The sequence below is a fragment of the Carettochelys insculpta genome, chromosome 6 (genome assembly GCF_033958435.1).
Source record: "Carettochelys insculpta isolate YL-2023 chromosome 6, ASM3395843v1, whole genome shotgun sequence".
NCBI lineage: Eukaryota > Metazoa > Chordata > Testudines > Carettochelyidae > Carettochelys > Carettochelys insculpta.
Genome location: NC_134142.1, coordinates 46,002,776 through 46,022,544, shown reverse-complemented (window position 1 = coordinate 46,022,544; position 19,769 = coordinate 46,002,776). Strand labels below are relative to the sequence as shown.

The 19,769-nt window shown below is 41.1% G+C and overlaps 1 protein-coding gene across 1 annotated transcript in view; it reads right to left on the bottom strand.

Moving 5' to 3' along the window:
• Positions 1 to 19,769, bottom strand: part of SLC25A21 (solute carrier family 25 member 21) — a 344,043-nt gene that overhangs the window by 36,299 nt on the left and 287,975 nt on the right. Inside the window, exon 4 of the mRNA XM_074996831.1 lies at positions 5,146 to 5,212. Within this exon, the coding sequence (XP_074852932.1) occupies positions 5,146 to 5,212 (67 nt within the window). The remainder of the gene's footprint in view (positions 1 to 5,145; positions 5,213 to 19,769) is intronic.

The following is a 19,769-nucleotide window of genomic DNA, read 5'->3' as shown; positions in this document are numbered from 1 at the left end:
TTCTGTGGAAAATTACTGGAACCACATCAGGTACAACACAGAACCAGAAATGAACGGGTTAATACAATGATGCTAAACATGAAGTTAGAAGAGAATGCATATTACATATGGATGACACAAATACTGTTGAAACTGAAATGTTATAACCTGATATTCCAGCCACAGGACACAAATCCCTTTCTCTGTTCTCAACAGAATGACTGGTATCTCACAGCAAAAGAATTCAGCTACTAGAATTTAATTGCTTGCCACATTCTATTGACTTAACAGCAATCTACAGCACATAGTTAGTGCAAATATGTTTAAGATCAATGCAATAGGTCTGCCAATAATCAAACAAGATAAAGGTGTTAGGCATAAACCTATAACTATCTTTACTGATAATTTAAATAACCATGAAATACACTTCTCTCGTGCAGTATTCCATAATTTCCAGAGTCTTTTGTGCTTGTATGATAAAACAAAATCTCTGGAAAAATGTCAAGTACAGCAAGGTCCATTATGATAATGAATTAAATTAATTTCTTATTATTGTAAAGTTGTTTTATTCTTTCTCCAATTTCTTTCTACAAAGTGCTTTCCTTCCCACCTTTCATGGAATTTCTGCTGTTCTTTAATGTTTTCTATAGTCTTTCAGATCAATGAAATGGCCACAGGAAAGGAAGAAACATACTACCTAGAAAAGTTTCGGTATTAACATTTTTACCTTAAGTTATTGATAGCTTCCTAAAATCCTAATAAAAAATAGCAACTCTGTTTTGTATTAAGTGAGTAGAGTATTTTAAAGAACAATAATAAGAACCAATAACACTCAATTCAAAATTTAGTTGGACATTTCAAAACGATTGTGTGTGAATAATTTTGTCAAAAGGCTCTACCTAAATAGACAGGTTATTGAAGCGGACGAGCATCCAACATGCCTTTAATAACATAGAGGGAAGTAATTTATTTTACCACATGATATTATTAAGATAATACCTATCCTCACAAAATCCAAAGATATGTATATTTAAAATATATGCATTGATATATTTAATAACCAATATGGCCCATCTGGCAAAGATACACTTAAAATCACATTACACAGAAAAAAAGGCAAAGTACTTACCATATGTCTCAATAACGTTAAGGTAAAAGTATGCTTGAAACAAGATGTTTGGGAACAGATGCACAAAATACATTTGCCCAAAAAGTTCATCTGTTAACCACTGTTGTGGCACTACTCATTTCTTTTCTCCAAGCCCTAGCTAATTTAGAGTTATAAAGTTTATAAAATATTTACCCTTCAGATACACCAGCTTTCTTTTTAGAGAATTAAGAAAGAAAGAGAGATGGAGAGAAAAAGACAAAGACTGACAAAGGATCTAGTCTCTTCAAAGGTGAGCCTGGGTCTCTGACATCTATGTTTAAATAAAATATTTCATCAGAACATGTTGGTTTCAGTGGTGTTTTGCATGCAAATAGATGTATCCAGCTAACATAGGAGTCCATGAAGACAATGCTACTTTTCTTGTCAGCAGCTGCTCTGCCTTCTTTGCTTATCTTGGCGATCTTTGATCAGTGTAGTTGTTTCATAATTCAAGTCACCCTTGCTGTACAATTGGAGCTGTGAACAGTATTCACGACCAAACCAGTAAAGGGACGTTCCCCCTGTTGAGGCTCCCTCACAGATGGTAAACAGAGAAAAGCTGGAGTTTCCTAGTTACTGCTCAAGCTTCACAGTTTTTTGTGTGCATTTGGTGGTCCAAATCACCAAGTCTCACAACTCAGCATACCTAAATGGGATAGTAACAGAGAGTAAGCCGTGCTAGTCTATACACTATCAAAACAAAAAGCAGTCAAGTAGCACTTTAAAGACTAGCAAAATAGTTTATTAGGTGAGCTTTCATGGGACAGACCCACTTCTTCAGACCATATCCAGACCAGAACAGACTCAATATTTAAGACACAGAGAACCAAAAACAGTAAGCAAGGAGGACAAATCAGAAAAAGATAATCAAGGTGAGCAAATCAGAGAGTGGAGGGGTGTGGGGGAAGATCAAGAATTAGATTCAGTTAAGTATGCAGACGAGCCCCTATAGTGACTCAGAAAGTTCACATCACGATTTAAACCACGTGTTAATGTTCCGAATTTGAACATAAATGTCAATTCGTCCACTTCCCTTTCTACAAAGGAGCAATAATTTCTTTTCAGTAACACACATACCTTGAGGTCATTGACAGAATGGCCCATTCCATTAAAATGTTGACTAACTGGTTTGTGGATCTGGAGTGTTTTGATGTCTGTTTTGTGCCCGTTGACCCTTTGTCTAAGGGAGTTAGAAGTCTGTCCAATATACAAAGCACCTGGGCATTGTTGGCACATGATGGCATATATGATGTTAGTAGAGGAGCATGAGAAAGTGCCCGTGATTCTGTGAGTAACCTGATTAGGTCCAGTGATGGTACTCTACTAACCCTCTACTAACATCATATATGCCATCATGTGCCAACAATGCCCAGGTGCTTTGTATATTGGACAGACTTCTAACTCCCTTAGACAAAGGGTCAACGGGCACAAAACAGACATCAAAACACTCCAGATCCACAAACCAGTTAGTCAACATTTTAATGGAATGGGCCATTCTGTCAATGACCTCAAGGTATGTGTGTTACTGAAAAGAAATTATTGCTCCTTTGTAGAAAGGGAAGTGGACGAATTGACATTTATGTTCAAATTCGGAACATTAACACGTGGTTTAAATCGTGATGTGAACTTTCTGAGTCACTATAGGGGCTCGTCTGCATACTTAACTGAATCTAATTCTTGATCTTCCCCCACACCCCTCCACTCTCTGATTTGCTCACCTTGATTATCTTTTTCTGATTTGTCCTCCTTGCTTACTGTTTTTGGTTCTCTGTGTCTTAAATATTGAGTCTGTTCTGGTCTGGCTATGGTCTGAAGTGGCTCTGTCCCACGAAAGCTCACCTAATAAACTATTTTGCTAGTCTTTAAAGTGCTACTTGACTGATTTTTGTTCTAAATGGGATCGGTGTAACTTCAGACCTGTTAGAGTGAGTGGGGGTTGCTGAGGGAGGGAAGGACAGAAACGAATCTAAGAAACCACTGACCTTTGATGTTTCATGTTCATATCCTAGAACAGCTAAAGGAATTTTGAATCTATTTGGATTCTCTTTAGCTTCATCTCTGTTGGTTTCACACAGCTCTCAACAGGACGCAAAAGCTTGTACTGGCTCATGACTGCTTGCAAGGAGCTGCTCCATCAGACGTGATCTCAGGAACGTACTGCAATCCAGTCCTCTTAACCCCTCCTTGCACTGAAGTGACCCCCTCTGTGGAATACTGCTGTTGCATTAAGACAGCATAAGGGCCTTTTTATGCCAACAGGAGCTAGGCAGAGGAATTTAGCAGAAGCCAAGGATCTCAGCATTGCCAATTCTCACAATTTGATTGGAAGTCCTTGTGATATTTGGTGTTTTTCTTGAAGCACAGCACCAAGAATCAAGGTATTTCAGCACCTCAGCCTTCAGGTAACAAAACCAAAGCCATATTAGTTTTAGCTCTCTTGATTACAGAAAGTATGTAGAAAATGTGAATCCCAACAGCTCAAATGGAAGAAAGCAGAAAGATCCCCACATTTATTTAACATGCAATGATTTTTAAGCCAAATCGCATCTTTTGGGACTGTCTTGACACATGACTTTTGAATGATTTGGGTTGGCAATATTGGAATCTAGCCCAGTGGCATTTACTAAGTATAAACTGACACTCAGAAGCAACTGTAAGATGGACTTCCTCATCTTCTACCAAATTAATGAGCAGGAAAAAAGCACTTTACCCACGTTAAGAGAGTTTCAGAATTTCAACTTTACATTCATTACTGCACCCCCAAATTAAATATGGCTATCGTTTTTTCCTTTTTCTTACAGTCTACAATTTTAAGAGGCTGTGATTTCCTCACTTGCATAAATAATGCTGATATCCAAAAGACAGCAGTGTTCCCTCTAATTTTTACATCAATGAGCAGAAAAAAAATATGTGCTCTGAGGTATTTACACATATGCACTATCAATAGAAACATATGCTGCTGGCTTAGCTTATAGGGAACAGTGAAAGACACCAACAAGTGATCTTCTTTAACATTATATAGTAATTATAATTATAATATAATAAATATACACACACATGAAGATTATATGATTAGGATTGCATATGATTATATGATATAGTCTATTATTTTACACAAAACCTACATAAGGGAAAGCAAACATTGTGTAATGACTGTCAGCAGACTAACATCTAGATTTATTGGGCCCTTTTGGGGAAGTATACCAATAAGACAGAAAATCCAGTAAAAAAACACTAGGCACAGGAAGTCCTCTGACATCGTCACATTCAACTGAAGAAAAAAATGCAGAAAAATCAATCATTACGCGGTGAAAGGTTTTAAATTATCCTAATCAAAGTAAAGTGGTAGAATCAATACATGCATCGAGGGAAGGAAATGAGAACAAATAAAGTTATCATTTAATAGTGAAAGCAAATTGATATGCCAGTGTACATTTACCTCCACGGAGCTGAAGAGCATAACAGCTGGTTGCAGGGCTGAGAATTGTATCTATGCATGTGGTTAAAAGTAATACACAGAAGGATACATGAGGGTTTTTTTTTTTTTGCGATTATTTTCACAGTATAGGACAACAGCAGGAAGAGGGCACTTGACGTGCACTGGCATAATGTTTACTAAATGTTTCCTTCTATCATGTTTGCATTCATACACAAATATTTTCCTAGGATAAGTCAATTTGCACATTGGTGAGGATTCACAATGAAGTAAAACAGCTACAAAAAGCAAAGCATTTTAGCGTAAAATATTGTGTTGCATGACTTTACTGAAGAACAAATTATCACTGCATCTGGCTTACCTAGGCACCTAATAATAAAAAGCTTTAGGCTTCAGTCTTTAATCAGGCACAATTTCCACAGCTTTTTCTAAGTAAAGACCAGAGGTTCGTAGCTTAATTAACATAAGATTGTAACATCAGTCAACTCATTTCTTTGGTGAAGGACAAATTGGATGTTTTACTGTTACAATGTTAGTTACTGTGAAACTTTTTTTAAAAGAAGGAAATACAGTATTTTACCTTTACTGCCCTTTTGGGTGTTTCAGCCATGATAGGAGGGAGTATGCCTTTGTAGAAACCAAGCAATCTGTTGAAGAAACAAAGGATTTTTGTACATATGTATGAAAGAGATTAGCCAACAGGTAATTCTATTTTTATTTCAGAATAAAGCAACTAATTTCAGAGCATTCCATATTATTCAGAATAACCCTCACTGTCAATAGTGAAGCTCTGGGGTTGGGTTTTTTTTTTATGTAACTGAAATACTACCATTCCCACAATACACTGGTGGAATGACAACCAGAAGCAGCAATGAGTAAACACAAATTCAATCCATACAGGCCTGTAGAGATTAGAACCCTGTTTAAAAGAAAAGAAGAAACTTGTTGATAATGAGAAAACAAACACTTTAGTTAAATCATTTTTTCTGAACTTAGTTATGGCTTCTTCCCACAGTAATCATGTAACTAGAAAAGAGAGGGTCAAAAATGTGAATATGAGGAAAAAAGGGTATTCATAAAGTTGCACACAAAAAATTTCCAGCACCTGTTCAGAGGCTGGATTAAGGCCTTTTAAAAATTTGGTTCTAAACATTTTTTGAAATGTAGTAAGAAAATTTTAATTGACAGCTTAATTTTAAATGTAAAATTTGTACCCAACCAAAAAGAATGTCCCAGTTATCGAGTCACATTGAACTGACTGAATAAAAGTTTTTCACCCTAAAAATTCATCTGTGTGATGTCACATAACTCATTTAGTGTAGCTCATAATCCCCCATCTAGTGACTTGTCCCCCTAAGAGATTAATACGTCATATTTGGGTTTGGAACTTAGTCCCAGTTTAAGTGTATCAGTCTACACTTAAGACACAAAATATGCATACAGTAATCTCTCAATTTGGATTAAATGGATTAAACAGAGACTGGGAGTGGCTCGCAGTTTACAAAGGCAGTTTCTCTGCTCTGGGTGCTAATATCTTCCCATTAGACTCTGACAAAGGCTCATATCCCCCATCTGATCTGACTTGTTTTTTCCTCTTTTGATAAGTGCTGTTGATACTGGGCCATTTCCACCTTGCTGAATAGACCTGTCAGCTCTGGCCCTCCCTCTTACTGTGACCCCACTTTTTAAATACCCCTCTGAAACCAGCCCCCACTCATGCGTCTGATGAAGCGGGTCTTTGCCCACGAAAGCTTATGCTCCAAAATATCTGTTAGTCTATAAGGTGCCACAAGACTTCTTGTTGTTCTGGAAGAGAGAATCGAATCTCATCCTTTGCTTGGCTACATTCACCTGGTAGGGTTCTCACTCAGAAATGCAAGCATCTGAGAAGAAGGTAAAAAAGAGGCCACATTTTCAAAGAAATGCTGAACAAACAATACACTTGCCTACCTCACAGAACTGGAAGGGACCTTGAGAGGTCATCGAGTCCAATCTCCTGCACTCACAGCAAGACCTGTCACCATCCCTGAGAGATTTTTTTATTTTTAAAACCTATTTGTCCCAGATCTCTAAATGGTCCCCTCAAGGACTGAACTCACAACCCCGGCTTTAGCAGGCCAATGCTCAAACCACTGACTATTATGTAAAACAGGGAACCTTTCTGAGGTGCAGTGTGGAAATTTGATATTTTAACCTCTATGCATGGTCTGAATGCCAGTGATACTTTTCGGAGCCACTAATAATCCTACTTACAACAGCTTCATTAATAAATAAAGATGCAGAACTTTACCATTTAGGTGGTGGTTAGTAGCATTAGCTGGTCTTTTGTTAATCCGCACGTGGCATGGCTTTTAGCAAGCTCCCAGCTGCATGGGGCCATGGAGGGAGAGGTGGGCTGAGCTCCCTTCTCATGTACTGATGAAAATCGGTTTGTGCGCTACTCTTACCCATGTTGAGGGTTGCTGACCCTTGATGTAAAACCTTTTAAGAAGCAACAATCTATTCACAGGAATTCAATGCACTAGTGTGACGATCATGGAAATAGGGGTGGTTCTAAATTGTACTGCCCCATGAGGCACTGCAAACCCTTCCCAGAGCACCCTGCAGTCAGTTGGACGGGGGGAGAGCTGCTCACAGTCCACTGCTCTCCACTTCAGTGCAAGAGCTGCTAGTGTGGAGGCACACTGCTGACAAAAGGAGCACAGCGTGGACATGCGAGGGTGGTTTAATTAAAGTGGCATAACTTTTATTGACAAAACTCTGTAGTATAGACAAGGGCAAAGATGCAGGCCTTCATCAGACAACTGGTATTCAGAAAAATTATAGAACAGCAGCAGCAATCATAGCAACAAGTAGCAGAAGAGATAGAAAGGTTACGTCTACACTCGAGAGTTCTCTCTACAACAAAACTCACAGACCGTCCACTGTAAAAAGGCATTCTGTTGACATACTGTCGACAGAACTTGGCACTTTTGTTGACAGTCTTCTGCCTCCCCCCACATGAGGCAGAATGCCTTTCTTAACAGAATCTGTTGACAAAACAGCCATGTGGATGCTCTGGGGGGAGCCCCACTGTCAACAGACAGGGCTTCTGGGTCACTGGACAGACCTGTCTGCTACACCTCCGGTTGGCCATTCTGTTGAAAGAGCGGCGGGGCATTCTGGCTGCTCTCTGTTGACAGCGAATGGACAGAATGATCCACTTTCATGTGTGGCTGCAATCTGTCAACAGAAGTTTGGTCGGAAGATATTTTCCAACAGTACCTTCTGTTGACAGATCACTGCAGTGTAGATGTAGCCAAAGTGACATCAGATCCCAAATCTGGGGAAATTGAAAAGAATTGACAAATAAATGTTTAACAGAAACACAGCTACAGTGTTTTATTTAGTTTCAGCATCAAGGATTTAAATGAACATCACCATTCAATTGTATTCTGGGCAACAGCCCAAACTCATCTTTGGAATAGTTGATTTTGAAACATTACATTCAATCATTTCTTCTCAATTTGTTCATCTTTCAGGCTTTAGGCATCCTTCTGGTTTCCATTTCTTGTTTGGAAGTCTTGAGTCATCTGTCCTGGCAACATGACCAACCCAGATCAGTTATTTTCTCCAAATTATATTGAAATAGGGATCTTGGTTCATTTGTTGTTTTCTTCCAGTCTTTCACATAATTTTCCTTTTAAGGATCTAATACAAAGCTGATTGAAGGCATGTATACAATATCCTCTTTCCTCTGTTGCTGTAAAATCCAAGTCTTCTACCCGCATAGTTGTATAATTGAAACAATCACACAAAATACCTTTAGGGTCCTATTTTGTCTTCACTTACAGTGCACCAATCCTGGAATTTAAATGAAAGAGCTGGATTTCAGGGCTCTGTCATTTAAGATAGATAGGATCTGTAATGTGCATTCACAAAATCGCAGGCATCTTGAGGCTAGATGGTCTTTTAGGCAGGATGTAGATTCGATGTCCTTTGACAAAGGAGGGACAATGTTCCAAATGTGGGGAAAGTTGTCTCCTAGGAAATGAGGTATGTTCTCAGCTTGTGTTAGCTAACACATTGTAAATTTGCATCTCATGCAAGGTAAAACTCAACCGATGACAAGGCACTTGTATTTTAATATGCATTAGCAGGTTGAGGTAAGCTTTATGCTCCCCTCTCCTCCAGTCTCTATCTCAACTTGTAAACATGTACAAAAATTAGCATTCTGATGGGTACGTCTGTACAGATGCCTTATTTCGAGATATTGCTGCTACACACAGAATGCATTTCGAAATAGCACTTAGCTATTTAGAAATAGTGTCTACATACAATAGACCCTATTTCGAAACAGAGCCATATGGACACACTTATTTCAAAATAGGCTCTATTCCCTGTGGGTTTGTCTACACAAGTCCCCTCCTTTCAAAAGGGGCATGTTAATGAGGGAGTTCGGAAGATGCTAATAAGGCACTGCCATGAATATTCTTTAAGGCTAGTGCTACACTCACCCCTAGTGCCGGCAGCTTGATACAAATAATCAGTCTCAAAAAGGCAAAATGGCAGACTATTTGCATATTCAAACAGCTTATTTGCATATTTATAGCAGAAAACAAGCAGTGAAGATGTAGTTTGCCACCAAAAATCCCTTCTGTCACCAGCCCCTTATGCTTGGAAAAAAAATCAGGGATAAGGGGCTGCCGACAGAGGAGTTTTTGGCAGCAGAACCTCATCTTCACTACTTGTTTTCTGATGTGAATATGCAAATGAGCCACTCAAATATGCAAATGAACAGCCATTTTGCATTGTTGAACTGCTTATTTGCATCAAGCTGCCGGCACTAGGGGTGAGTGTAGCACTAGCCTAAGAGAACAAGTTAGAAAGACTAGCCAGTTGTAACCATACGATGACAGGAATATCAGTTAAAGCTTTCAGTGACACATGGAGCACAAAGTTAGATCCTATCTCATAATTCCATATTGAAGACATCCACAATTTTAGATAACCTGACATATTGTTTACAGGTAAGTCTTTTCTTGTTTCTTATGTACTTTTATTTACAATGCATTTGTTTACCTTGAAGGCATCATTTAGTTTACTATACCAGTGTTCTCAACCATCCAGACTACTATATCCGTTTCAGGAGTCTGATTTCTCTTGTGAACCCCCAAGTTTCACTTCACTTAAAATTACTTGCTTATGAAATCAGACAGAAAACAACAAGGGTGCCACAGTACAATATTAGTACAAATTGTACTTTCTCTTTTTAATCATGTAATTATAAATCAATTAGAACATTAATATTGTACTTACATTTCATTGTATGAAGTATCTGGAAGAGTATAAACAAGTAATTGTCTGTATGGAATTTTAATTGATATTGACTTCATTAGTATTTTTTATGTAGCCTGGCGTAAAACAAGGCAAACAATTTGATAAGCTGATGTACCACCCCCTCCCCCTGCAGACCCCTGCATAAGCCTAGGGGTATGTGCCCCTTTGAGTGAGAACCACTGTACAAGCTTTCATGCAGCCAAATAGTATCAATTTCAGAACAGATGACATTTAAAGATCCACAGTACATTCATAAGGAATTACAATACAGGTTAACACAATCCTAATCTTAATATTGTGAACAGAGTGCTCTAGAGAGTCTTACACTAAAAGAATAAAACACATTTCTGTAACCTTTTTTTTTTTCATTTCAGCAGTACCAGTTCAGAGGATGTGTCTTGCAGCCTATGGCACAACAGTAGTAGCAGTACTGGTGTTGTGTTGTATGTCGACCACAACACAAAAGTCTGTGATAAAAGAAACAGAGCAATACACGGAAGTAGCTGATGTACAATGTACAATATGAAACAAGTAACTCATGAAGGCTAGAATATCAATTAAATGTATTCCTAAAAAGCTTCAGAAAAATACAAAACATTGAAGGAAGTGGCTCAGAAACCGTTTATTTGATTGGCCAGCAAACAGATTAATAGTATTAATCTATTTACTACATTCAAAATGAGAGTAGTCACTACATGTACAACATGTAGTTCAGATTGCGAAGTTGTTGAAAGCCCAACATCAATGTGACAATTTTTATCTTTGAAAAGAAATAAGTCCCTTCTCCATGATTTTTAATCACCTCTCAATATCAAGCTCAAAACTCAGGTTAATTTTTCACTCGCTATAATGTACATGGAATTTAAAAGAGCTAGATGCGTCACTCATAAATAACCCCTCAAAGATATGGAAAGATGAGAAACCTCTCTCTTCCTCTCTTGTATCTAGCACAACAGAAGGTGAGAATGGGGGTGGGGGGGGGGAAAGGAGATCTTCATGAAAAGTGGGCAGTGTTCACATTAAAGTCAATTCTTCTCTGACACCGGCTACATCTACACTACAGCAATCTGTGAACAGAAGTTACTGTTGGAAGAGATCTTTCGGCAAAACTTCCATCAACAGATCACATCTGCACACAAAAGTGGATCGAAAAAGCGATCCCCTCAGTCGACAGAGGCCAGACTGCCTGACTGCTCTCTTGACAGAATGACCAACCAGAAGCCCAGCAAACAGGGCTGCCTGGGGAACCAGTAGCCCTGTCTGTCGACAGAGGGCCCCCGGAGCAGCTACACAGCTTTTTTGTTGACTTCTGTCGAGAAAGGCATTATTCCTCATTGTGGAGGAGCAGAATGCTGTCAGTAGAAGTGCTGAGTTTTGTCGACAGACTGTTGAGAAAAAATATTTTGTGTATAGATGCTCCATGAGTTTTGTTGACAAAACTCTCCCATGTAGACGTAGCCACTATGTATTACTCTTCTATGTTTTCCATATTTTGCAATACATGAGGGCTTATCAAAAATTTATTGGGGGAAAAGGTCTCATGAGCTCTACTCTGTACCTCACAACATACCCAAGACATTCACTAGGACTCAAAATGTGTATCGTATTCTGGCGTTTTGTTTCTACGTTACTTATATTTTTTGTTTAAAACTTAACTAAGCAATACGGTAGTATATATTGATAAAGCAGAAGTTTCAAAATATATGTAAATATTTGCTTTAAAAAGAGTTATGGTTGAAAGTGTGATAAACTGAAATTGCATTCACAAGGCAGATGATTTTTCTAAAAAGTAAGTTAAACTACCATGGTCTGAAAGCAGAGGACAGATTTTCAGCTGGCATAAATCAGCAGAGCTCCATTTCCTTCAATGGATAGAGTTACACCCATTTACCCTAGCTGAGGATCTGGTGATAGGGCCTACTGCAGCTCACACTGAAATCAATGGTAATCTTTGCACTGGGTGTTACATAGAGTTCTTACAGATCTCTGGCGGCATAAAAGCACTGACGAAGCAATAGACTGGCCAGAAACGTCTCACTTCTTTTAATATACAGAGTTGTGTTCCATCAATAGACATCTGTCTAACTGTCCTTCTGTTTGCAGTAGGAACAAGTTAGACAAGCTAAAACAATTTTGCCTAAAGGTTCTAAAACAGAAAAATGTTTCCTTACTATTCAGTTTGTCAGAACTGACATTTGTTCACCTTGACTTCTAGCTGTTCAAACACTAGAGGAGAACTTAAATTATTTTCTTTTCACCCTTCTGCTAACAGTACTGCCTATTGCATAACAGGTACAACAGGAAGCAATCACTGTTATAAAGTGACACCACACCCTCATTTATTTAAGCCAAAGAATGTATTAAAATACTTTCATTATTACTTTTTGTTAGCAAAGAAAATTTAGGTGTTATTGGTTGCCTTTCTACCTTTGGACCTATGTTACTGACATCAAAATAATTCAGCACGAAGACAAGCTGAAGATTTCTTTTCCAGAATATTCAAAGACAAGGGGGAAAAGTCCTAGAGTTATGTAAAAAAAAAAATTTTTGTTCATCATGTTCCATGAAAATTCATGGGAAATAAATTCTGTAATGTCAGATCGCCTTCATTGCAGATTTCTGAAATTTAACTCTATGTATGCAGCTAAGAAGTCAACAATATTTTGTCTTTCCCAATGTCTAGTATCATCTCTATTAAGGTATTTCCTATCTGCACAATTTCTTTATTTGCATTGTCAGTGTCACCTGTTCTAACCAATAATGAGATGATAAAAATACAACATTAAGCTGTTTTAAATCATTAGAAAAAGTGTGGATCAGGAAAGAAAACTGTGATTGCAAGTTAATTCTAATCTTCATTGAAATAACTCACATTCTTCAGTATCCACATGGGTAATCACTAGGGAGTTTTCTGGCTACATGTGTTCTTTCCCATCTGCCAGGTAAATCAAAGATCTAAAAGGCACTCAGGGTCATTACATGGATTTGTGACACTCCCAGGAGGATACTGGCTCCATAATGCAGTGAATAATTTACCATGAGATATAAAGCCAGATTTTCAGACATCGGCCTCCATTTTTGTGGGCACAGCTTTGCACCTGCTATTATTTGTGCTTGTAATTTAGATTACTTAGATGTCTCCAATTTGTAAGTGCAATCATTGATGTAGATGTCTAAATAACCTCAACTGCAGCCAAATAGAACTACAGGTGCAAAAGTGTACATGCAATTATTTGCACTTTCAGACACACAGAGCTGCCTGAGTTCAGAATAGTAGAAATGGCATGACAGTTTTATAGCACAGAGATCCAGACGGCGGGGGGGAATAAAAGCTAACAAATCAAGTATGTAGGACAGAAAGGTGGGCAAAGAGGAAGGAGGTGGGGAGACAATTACTAATTGTAAGTGTCCTGCCTGAGATCACTATGAATATCAAAGATGGGGAAGCAGTAAAGCAATCTTTGTAAGCCCATCCTCAACCTGAAATTAGTTCAGTATTTACCGAAGAATACCAGCCAAATTTGTCTGTTGAGCTGATAGAAGAGAAACTTAACCATATCATCATATTTGCAATACAAAATAGATTACAAACCTATACACCATATTCTAGATATTAGCTGAGCATTGGGTATGTGATTTTGCAGCACAGATCTGCAAATGCTTTCTGTAGCCAGGAAAAATCTGGAGAAGTTTGAAGGCCCTAGTTAAAAGATCTACTGGTAGTTTTGGTGTAAGCCTCCTGCTTCTAATAGTCCCTTCAAGTGTAAAGTGCAAAACTTACCTTTGCATGTGTCTTTCAGAAAGCCATTCCTCATCACCACTGAGATACAAACACCATACCATGTGATGTGGCTGTTCCTAATGAAATCTTTATTTTTTAAAAGAATGCTGCAGAGTTTTTGTCGAGCAGCAAACCTGCTGTGGCAGGTCTAACTTGAACATCCCTTTTGAAATATTTCCTTTTCTTCCTGAATATGCCTTTTTGATCAGGCACTCTTTCTAACCCAACCTCTTTTGTGGAAAAGTTGTCACCTCAGCATTCAGCAACTAAAGTTAATCTTACATGAGCGTACAGTACTTTACTCAAACAACTGAAAATCTTTTACATACCAAACCATGTAAAATTCAACACAATCTCTTCTGAGGAGCATTTCATGCATCTGTCTTTTATATTTTTAATATCCAAATTGATAACACATAAAAATTAAGAATATTTCAAACTCAAGCCTATTTGAGTCACACGTATTTTTTCTGAGTGTATGAAGAGACAGTTTTTCTGTTTTGTATCAGTTATCCTGACATTACAGAAACATCTGACTGAACTTGCTTAGTAATCAAAAATCAGTAATTTATAGCAAAGCTAGAGTAGCAACAGATTATTTTTCTAAACAACGTATGAAATGATCTCAGACTGCAAGTGGAACTGCTGCTGGTAACCACAATGCTGTTTCCTAGTTTGGCATCATCACAGACCATTACAAAGCCAACATGAATAGTATTTCACTAGGCATGACTAAATGATTACCTGTTATTTTACAATGCTGATTCAGAGACACGCAAAAGGTTTCTCCACAGACAATAAAACCAGAGACACTGCAAAAACACTTTTGCATCATTTTGCCAAAGTAACAAGTAGAGATGCAATTTCCTTGCAAGCCTAGACCTTTCAAAACCAGTGGAGTGAAAAAACAAACACAAGCTCTAAACAGCCTTGTATGCCAAGGGTGTGCCCACAGTCCCAATGCCATGTTTTCTACCACAATTAAAATTGATCTTGAAGGACAAGGTTTACAAACAGCTTGAGGGCTGCACACTAGGGGCTTGCATGGACCTTTCCAAGGAAACAGGTCAAATGTTCTCAGTGAAACACACCATGAAAGACTCATTTAAATTTTGTTATAAGCCTGAAACAGCTCATATCTGTAGAAAGGTCTGCAAATGTTTGTGGGCCTTCAGAACACCCATGCATAGTTTCAGAAGAATCTGGATCACTTACGATTTTATATTGAAACCATGTGAAACTTGCAGTTTCATATGGCTTGGAGACAAAGCCAGATGAAACTCAATAGTTTTGACAAAGCTTCACACTCTGTTTTGGGTTCAGGAAACTCAGAGAATGGTGTCAACTCACATGGACTGAAATTGAACTAAACACTCATAGTCACTATATGAACTATACACTGCAAAATTTACCACAGTTCTGATCTTTACTCCCCGCGAAACACATTAAGTAGCTCATTCACTTGTCTAGCTAGAGAATGTGGCATGACAGGAATGATAGTAATTGGGCAGCAATACTTCCTACTTCTTTCTATGTGAAAAATGCATAACTAGTAATTGAGATTCAGAATCTTACGCCATTCAGATCAGACCCTTAGCAAGGAATACAAACTTGTACAGGCAGATTGAAATGAATGATGACATAGTAATCCCTGGACTTCATCAGAAACTTTAGCAAAAACTCATGGTCATGGTACACCGACATTGGAGCAAGCTAGGGATCGTTGGAGTCTTCTCTGGCTGGGGACATTTCTCCATCCTCCATGGTAAAAATAACTTAAAAAATGTGGGAGTTACTCTGCATTTGCAAAAACTGGTTCTTCATTAGATACTAACGTATTAACATTGGTTCAGTAGTGTCACCACCCAAGCTGAGTTTTAGTAATTTGTATTAAAGTGGAAGCATAAATTTCATCTTTACACATCTTGCCAAATCCTGAAGACAATGAGGCCATGCCTAGATTAGAGTGATCTGTCAACAGAAGTTTTGGTCAGAAGATATCTTCTGAGAAAGTGTCTGTTGACAGATCACAGCCAGACAGCAAAGCAGATCACTCCGTCGATCCGCTCTGTTGACAGAGCAGCCAGACTGTCTGGCCACTCTCAACAAAATGGCCACCAGAACACCGACAGACAGGCTTGCATGGCTAGCAATCCCTTCTGGAAGGTCTGGCAAGATGGACCCTTAAAGGGTCCCCACAATACACCCGTTCCCTGCCTGTGCTGAGGTGTGCCTCCCTCCACGACAGACAGCATAGCTGCTAGAGCAGGGCTTTGATGCATCCTGGGAGACAAATCTCTTTCCAGGGAGCCATGGTTCTAGAGCAGCCCCAGGCCTGCTCTGGCTCCATGCAGGGGTGCTTCACCACCTGTTGAACCTCCTCATGCCCGTACCTTTCCTTACAGAGGGCGAGCCTGACACCACTTTTGAGGAACTCGCTGTGGCTGCTGGAAAGTCACACCTGCACCCACACCCCTGAGGTGCACAGGCAGATCTGAAGGCACGGCACCAGTTCTGACTGGTGGGACAACAAGCAGTGGCCCCAGAATTTCTGCGTGTAGAACGACACCTGTCTGGAGCTCCGTGCCTGGTTCACCCCGGCCCTCTGGAGACAGGACACCCAGCTGCAGCCTGCCATCCCTATGGAGCTACAGGTCACAGTTGCCCTCTGGAAGCTTACCACCTCTGACAGCTACCACTCGGCTGGAAACCAGTTTAGCATGGGGAAGTCCACCGTCAAGGCCCTCCTCATGGAGGTAAGGCACTCTTGGGCTGCAGACCCTGTATGGGGTGGGGTGGGGGTATCCCATCAAAGGGGGACACTTGGTAACTGGGGCTGGAGGTACAAGGGTTGTGGTGGAGGGGAAGCCCCATCCCCAGAAGGACCATGCTGTCCTACCCTTGCACAGACCTGCTGCCAGGGAGTGGGAGCAGGAGTGGCTTCACAGGGGAGGCTCCTGGAGAGCTCAGATGAGAAGGGATGGGATGGGGACAGGGCACTCAGCAGTGCCTCTGGGACTGTGCTGACCACTCTGGCATGTGAGCCAGGAGCAGCCTGGCCCTTCCTGGGTCCTCCGCCCACACACGGCCACAGCCTACAGCACTGCCCATAGAAGCGGGTGATGCTTCACGCCTGCGGGCATGCCTGCATGCCGGGAGCCACACTCCTCGGTGTGTCGGGGGTCTGGCCTCCCCTGCAGCTGGCAGCAGGCTGGTCCCTGTGCACACTACCTTGAACATGGTTCCACGTGCTGGGACTACAGCACGAGGTCCCACGTGAGCCAGCCTGGTGATGGTCACAGTATGCCTCCCACGCCATACCCTGGGGTGTGTGATGTGCAGGGTGCTAATGAGAGAGATCATCGCCCAGCTCCGAAGATCCCTGGGAGATGGCCTGGGTGGTGGGGCCTGGCTCCAGGCTTATGACCAGGGTACTGCTGCTGACCTCCAAGGCTGTGTCTGACTCGGGGACCTGACTCTCCTCTAGGGGCTTCCAGTGCTGTGTCAACAGTGCCGGTTGTAGGTCATGTATCCTCCTGCCAGGATGTCATGCCGCTCCTTGTAATGGGGCAGGTGGCACGTCCTGCTCCAGAACACTGGCTGGCAACCTGGGCCCACACGCACCCCTGCTGGAGCTCTTAAACTTTCGCCCTGATCTGCTCTATGCTGTGGGGCAGTGGAGCGGGGCAGGAGGGGTGGCCCCCTTCTGCCAGGGCAGTGGCCATCCAGGAATAGGCAGAGGCATTATGGTGCTTTGCCTTGCGGTCTTGGAGTACCTCTTCTTCGCCCCACAGATCCAGGAAGGCCTGCACCTCAGCCTCGGTTCAGAAGCACCTCTTGGTGCCCTGCGGTGGCTCCTGGGACCTCTCAGTCCACTCCCTCGAGGGCCCAGGGGAGTCCTGGGGTGGGTGGCTAGCTGCCATCTGGGATGGCTCCAGCAGAAGGAGTGGCTGTGAGGGTGGGGGAGACTGCAGATGGTACCTCTGCTGCGTCAACACACTCAGCTTTCTGCCACAGGGTTTCCTGGCCTACCTGTGGCCTTAAGAAGAGCTGGAGGCAGGTACCATAGAGAGCAGATTGCTGTGGCCAGTGTGTCCCTCAGGGCACCCACACAGTGCCCTGGAGGCCTTTTCTGTTGACAGGGCCCCCCGGAATGTCCAGACCAACTGGTTTTCCATTGATAGATCTTTGTCAACAGAGGAGTTATGCCTCATGGGAGCAGGATAAGACTGTCAACAAAACTGCTGCATTCTGTCAATTTGTTGTTGACAGAACACCTTGGGATTCTGGAGGCTCTCTGGGTTTTGTCGACAAAACACCAGTTTTGTTGCCAAAACCCCCTAGTGTAGACACAGCCTGAGACTTCACAGATGAAGTAGTAATGGATTCTGCAGTATCTGATGCTACATTATTAGGACAAAAGTACTGTTGTTTCAGCAATTTGCATTATGCTGGATTTGGTCCAAATCTTTGCTGAGTTGAAGGTCATTCCTAGACTAGGCTTTATTTTCAGGTGACGCGCCACTGGCCGACCTATTTCAGAGAACCAGACCAGCCTATTTGGTTATTTGCTGTGTCAATGTTTTATGTTGATGCACTGGGATAGGCAAACTGACTCAGCTGAAGCCACAAATCAACCTTCAAGTTCCTGCTCTTCTTCCTTTGCTTCTTTGTCTGCCCCTCTGCCTCACATGTGCTCCCAGCACAGCACCTCTAGGCTGTAGGACAATGAGGAATCCGTGACTCCCTGGCAAATATTTTGGCCACGCTCTGTGGGTGTATAGTATGGCCATTCGGGGTGCAGAGTGAACAAGCTTCTTGCTCTGGAGTGTCACAATACCTCATTTAAATCCACACTGACACATGGGCTAACCCACAGGAGAGTTTTGAATCATAGAATGTCAACTGAAAAAACTGCCATTTTGACCCAAGCAGTGAGGTTAGCCTAACTACCACACAGGAAAGATAGTAAATATTCAGGACAGCTTATGAATATGTACGAGTGGTGGTGCCATATATGGAAGGATAGTCAGAAAGTGCTGAAAGGTTCTAGAGACCTCAGGGGATGACGTAAGGTCAGGCTATAAATTCCAGAAAAGCGCACCATCTGAGGAAGGATCTCCCGGATCTGTGGAGAGGGCAGAACTGGACTGGACGATCTCCAGAATCCTTGGAGGACAACGGACCCCTGCTCGCCTCAGTGGTCTGATCAACCCCTGAAGCTCCTTTCCCCTTACCCAAATTGTTGGTCAGGTAGCGAATAGTTAGAAAAGGACTGGTACCACGTATGCATATCCAGCTAGCTAGTCAGTAGTCATAAAAGTAGGAGTTAGTATTTAATGTTTCATAGTGTAGTATCTAGACAGGGCATGTTTATTATTTTCCTCTCCGTGTACATAGTTCCTCAAGTTGTAAGTATTTAGTGTTATATTAATTGTTATCATTGCAAGTGTTAGTGCAATAGTTAAATTCATTTTCACAATCACCAGGATTAAATTGTTTAGTTTTTGATTAAACCAATTTGTCTGTGGTTTTCGCTTCTCCCAGGGTACCCCCCCTCTCCACCTGTGCAAAAGAATTGTGGGGAAGTGTTCTGCCACAGCAGAGGCTTCACTGAGACAGGCCACTTAGGTTTCATTTAGAAACCTGTAGGTTCCAGCAGATGCTCTCAATTCAAATAGCACACATATGGGGTTTTCCTTATCTAGGTTAATACACTGTAAGATGGATGTCAGACATACCCCCACCACGACAGCTCCAAGTCAAAAGTTTTCACATGTAGTGGGCTTCAAATCTTCACTGATTTTCATTGTCCAGAGGCAATAAGTGAACAATGGGCATTAAAAGGGGTAAAATGCCTTCACTTTTAAAAATCCAAAGCAGTGGTTATCAAACATTTTCTTTATCTGAATCATAACTAGATGGAAACATTACAATGTAGTCCAGCTGCTCATCATTTCATGGCGACACGAACCACTTCTTTCCCAGTGGTGAACAAATAAGGCTTTGTCTACGCGACCAACTGAATGACAAAACATTTGTTGTTGCCTAAAAGTGCTTCCCAACCCCTAAGACAAAAGTTTTGCTCTGATGAGTAGCCTCGT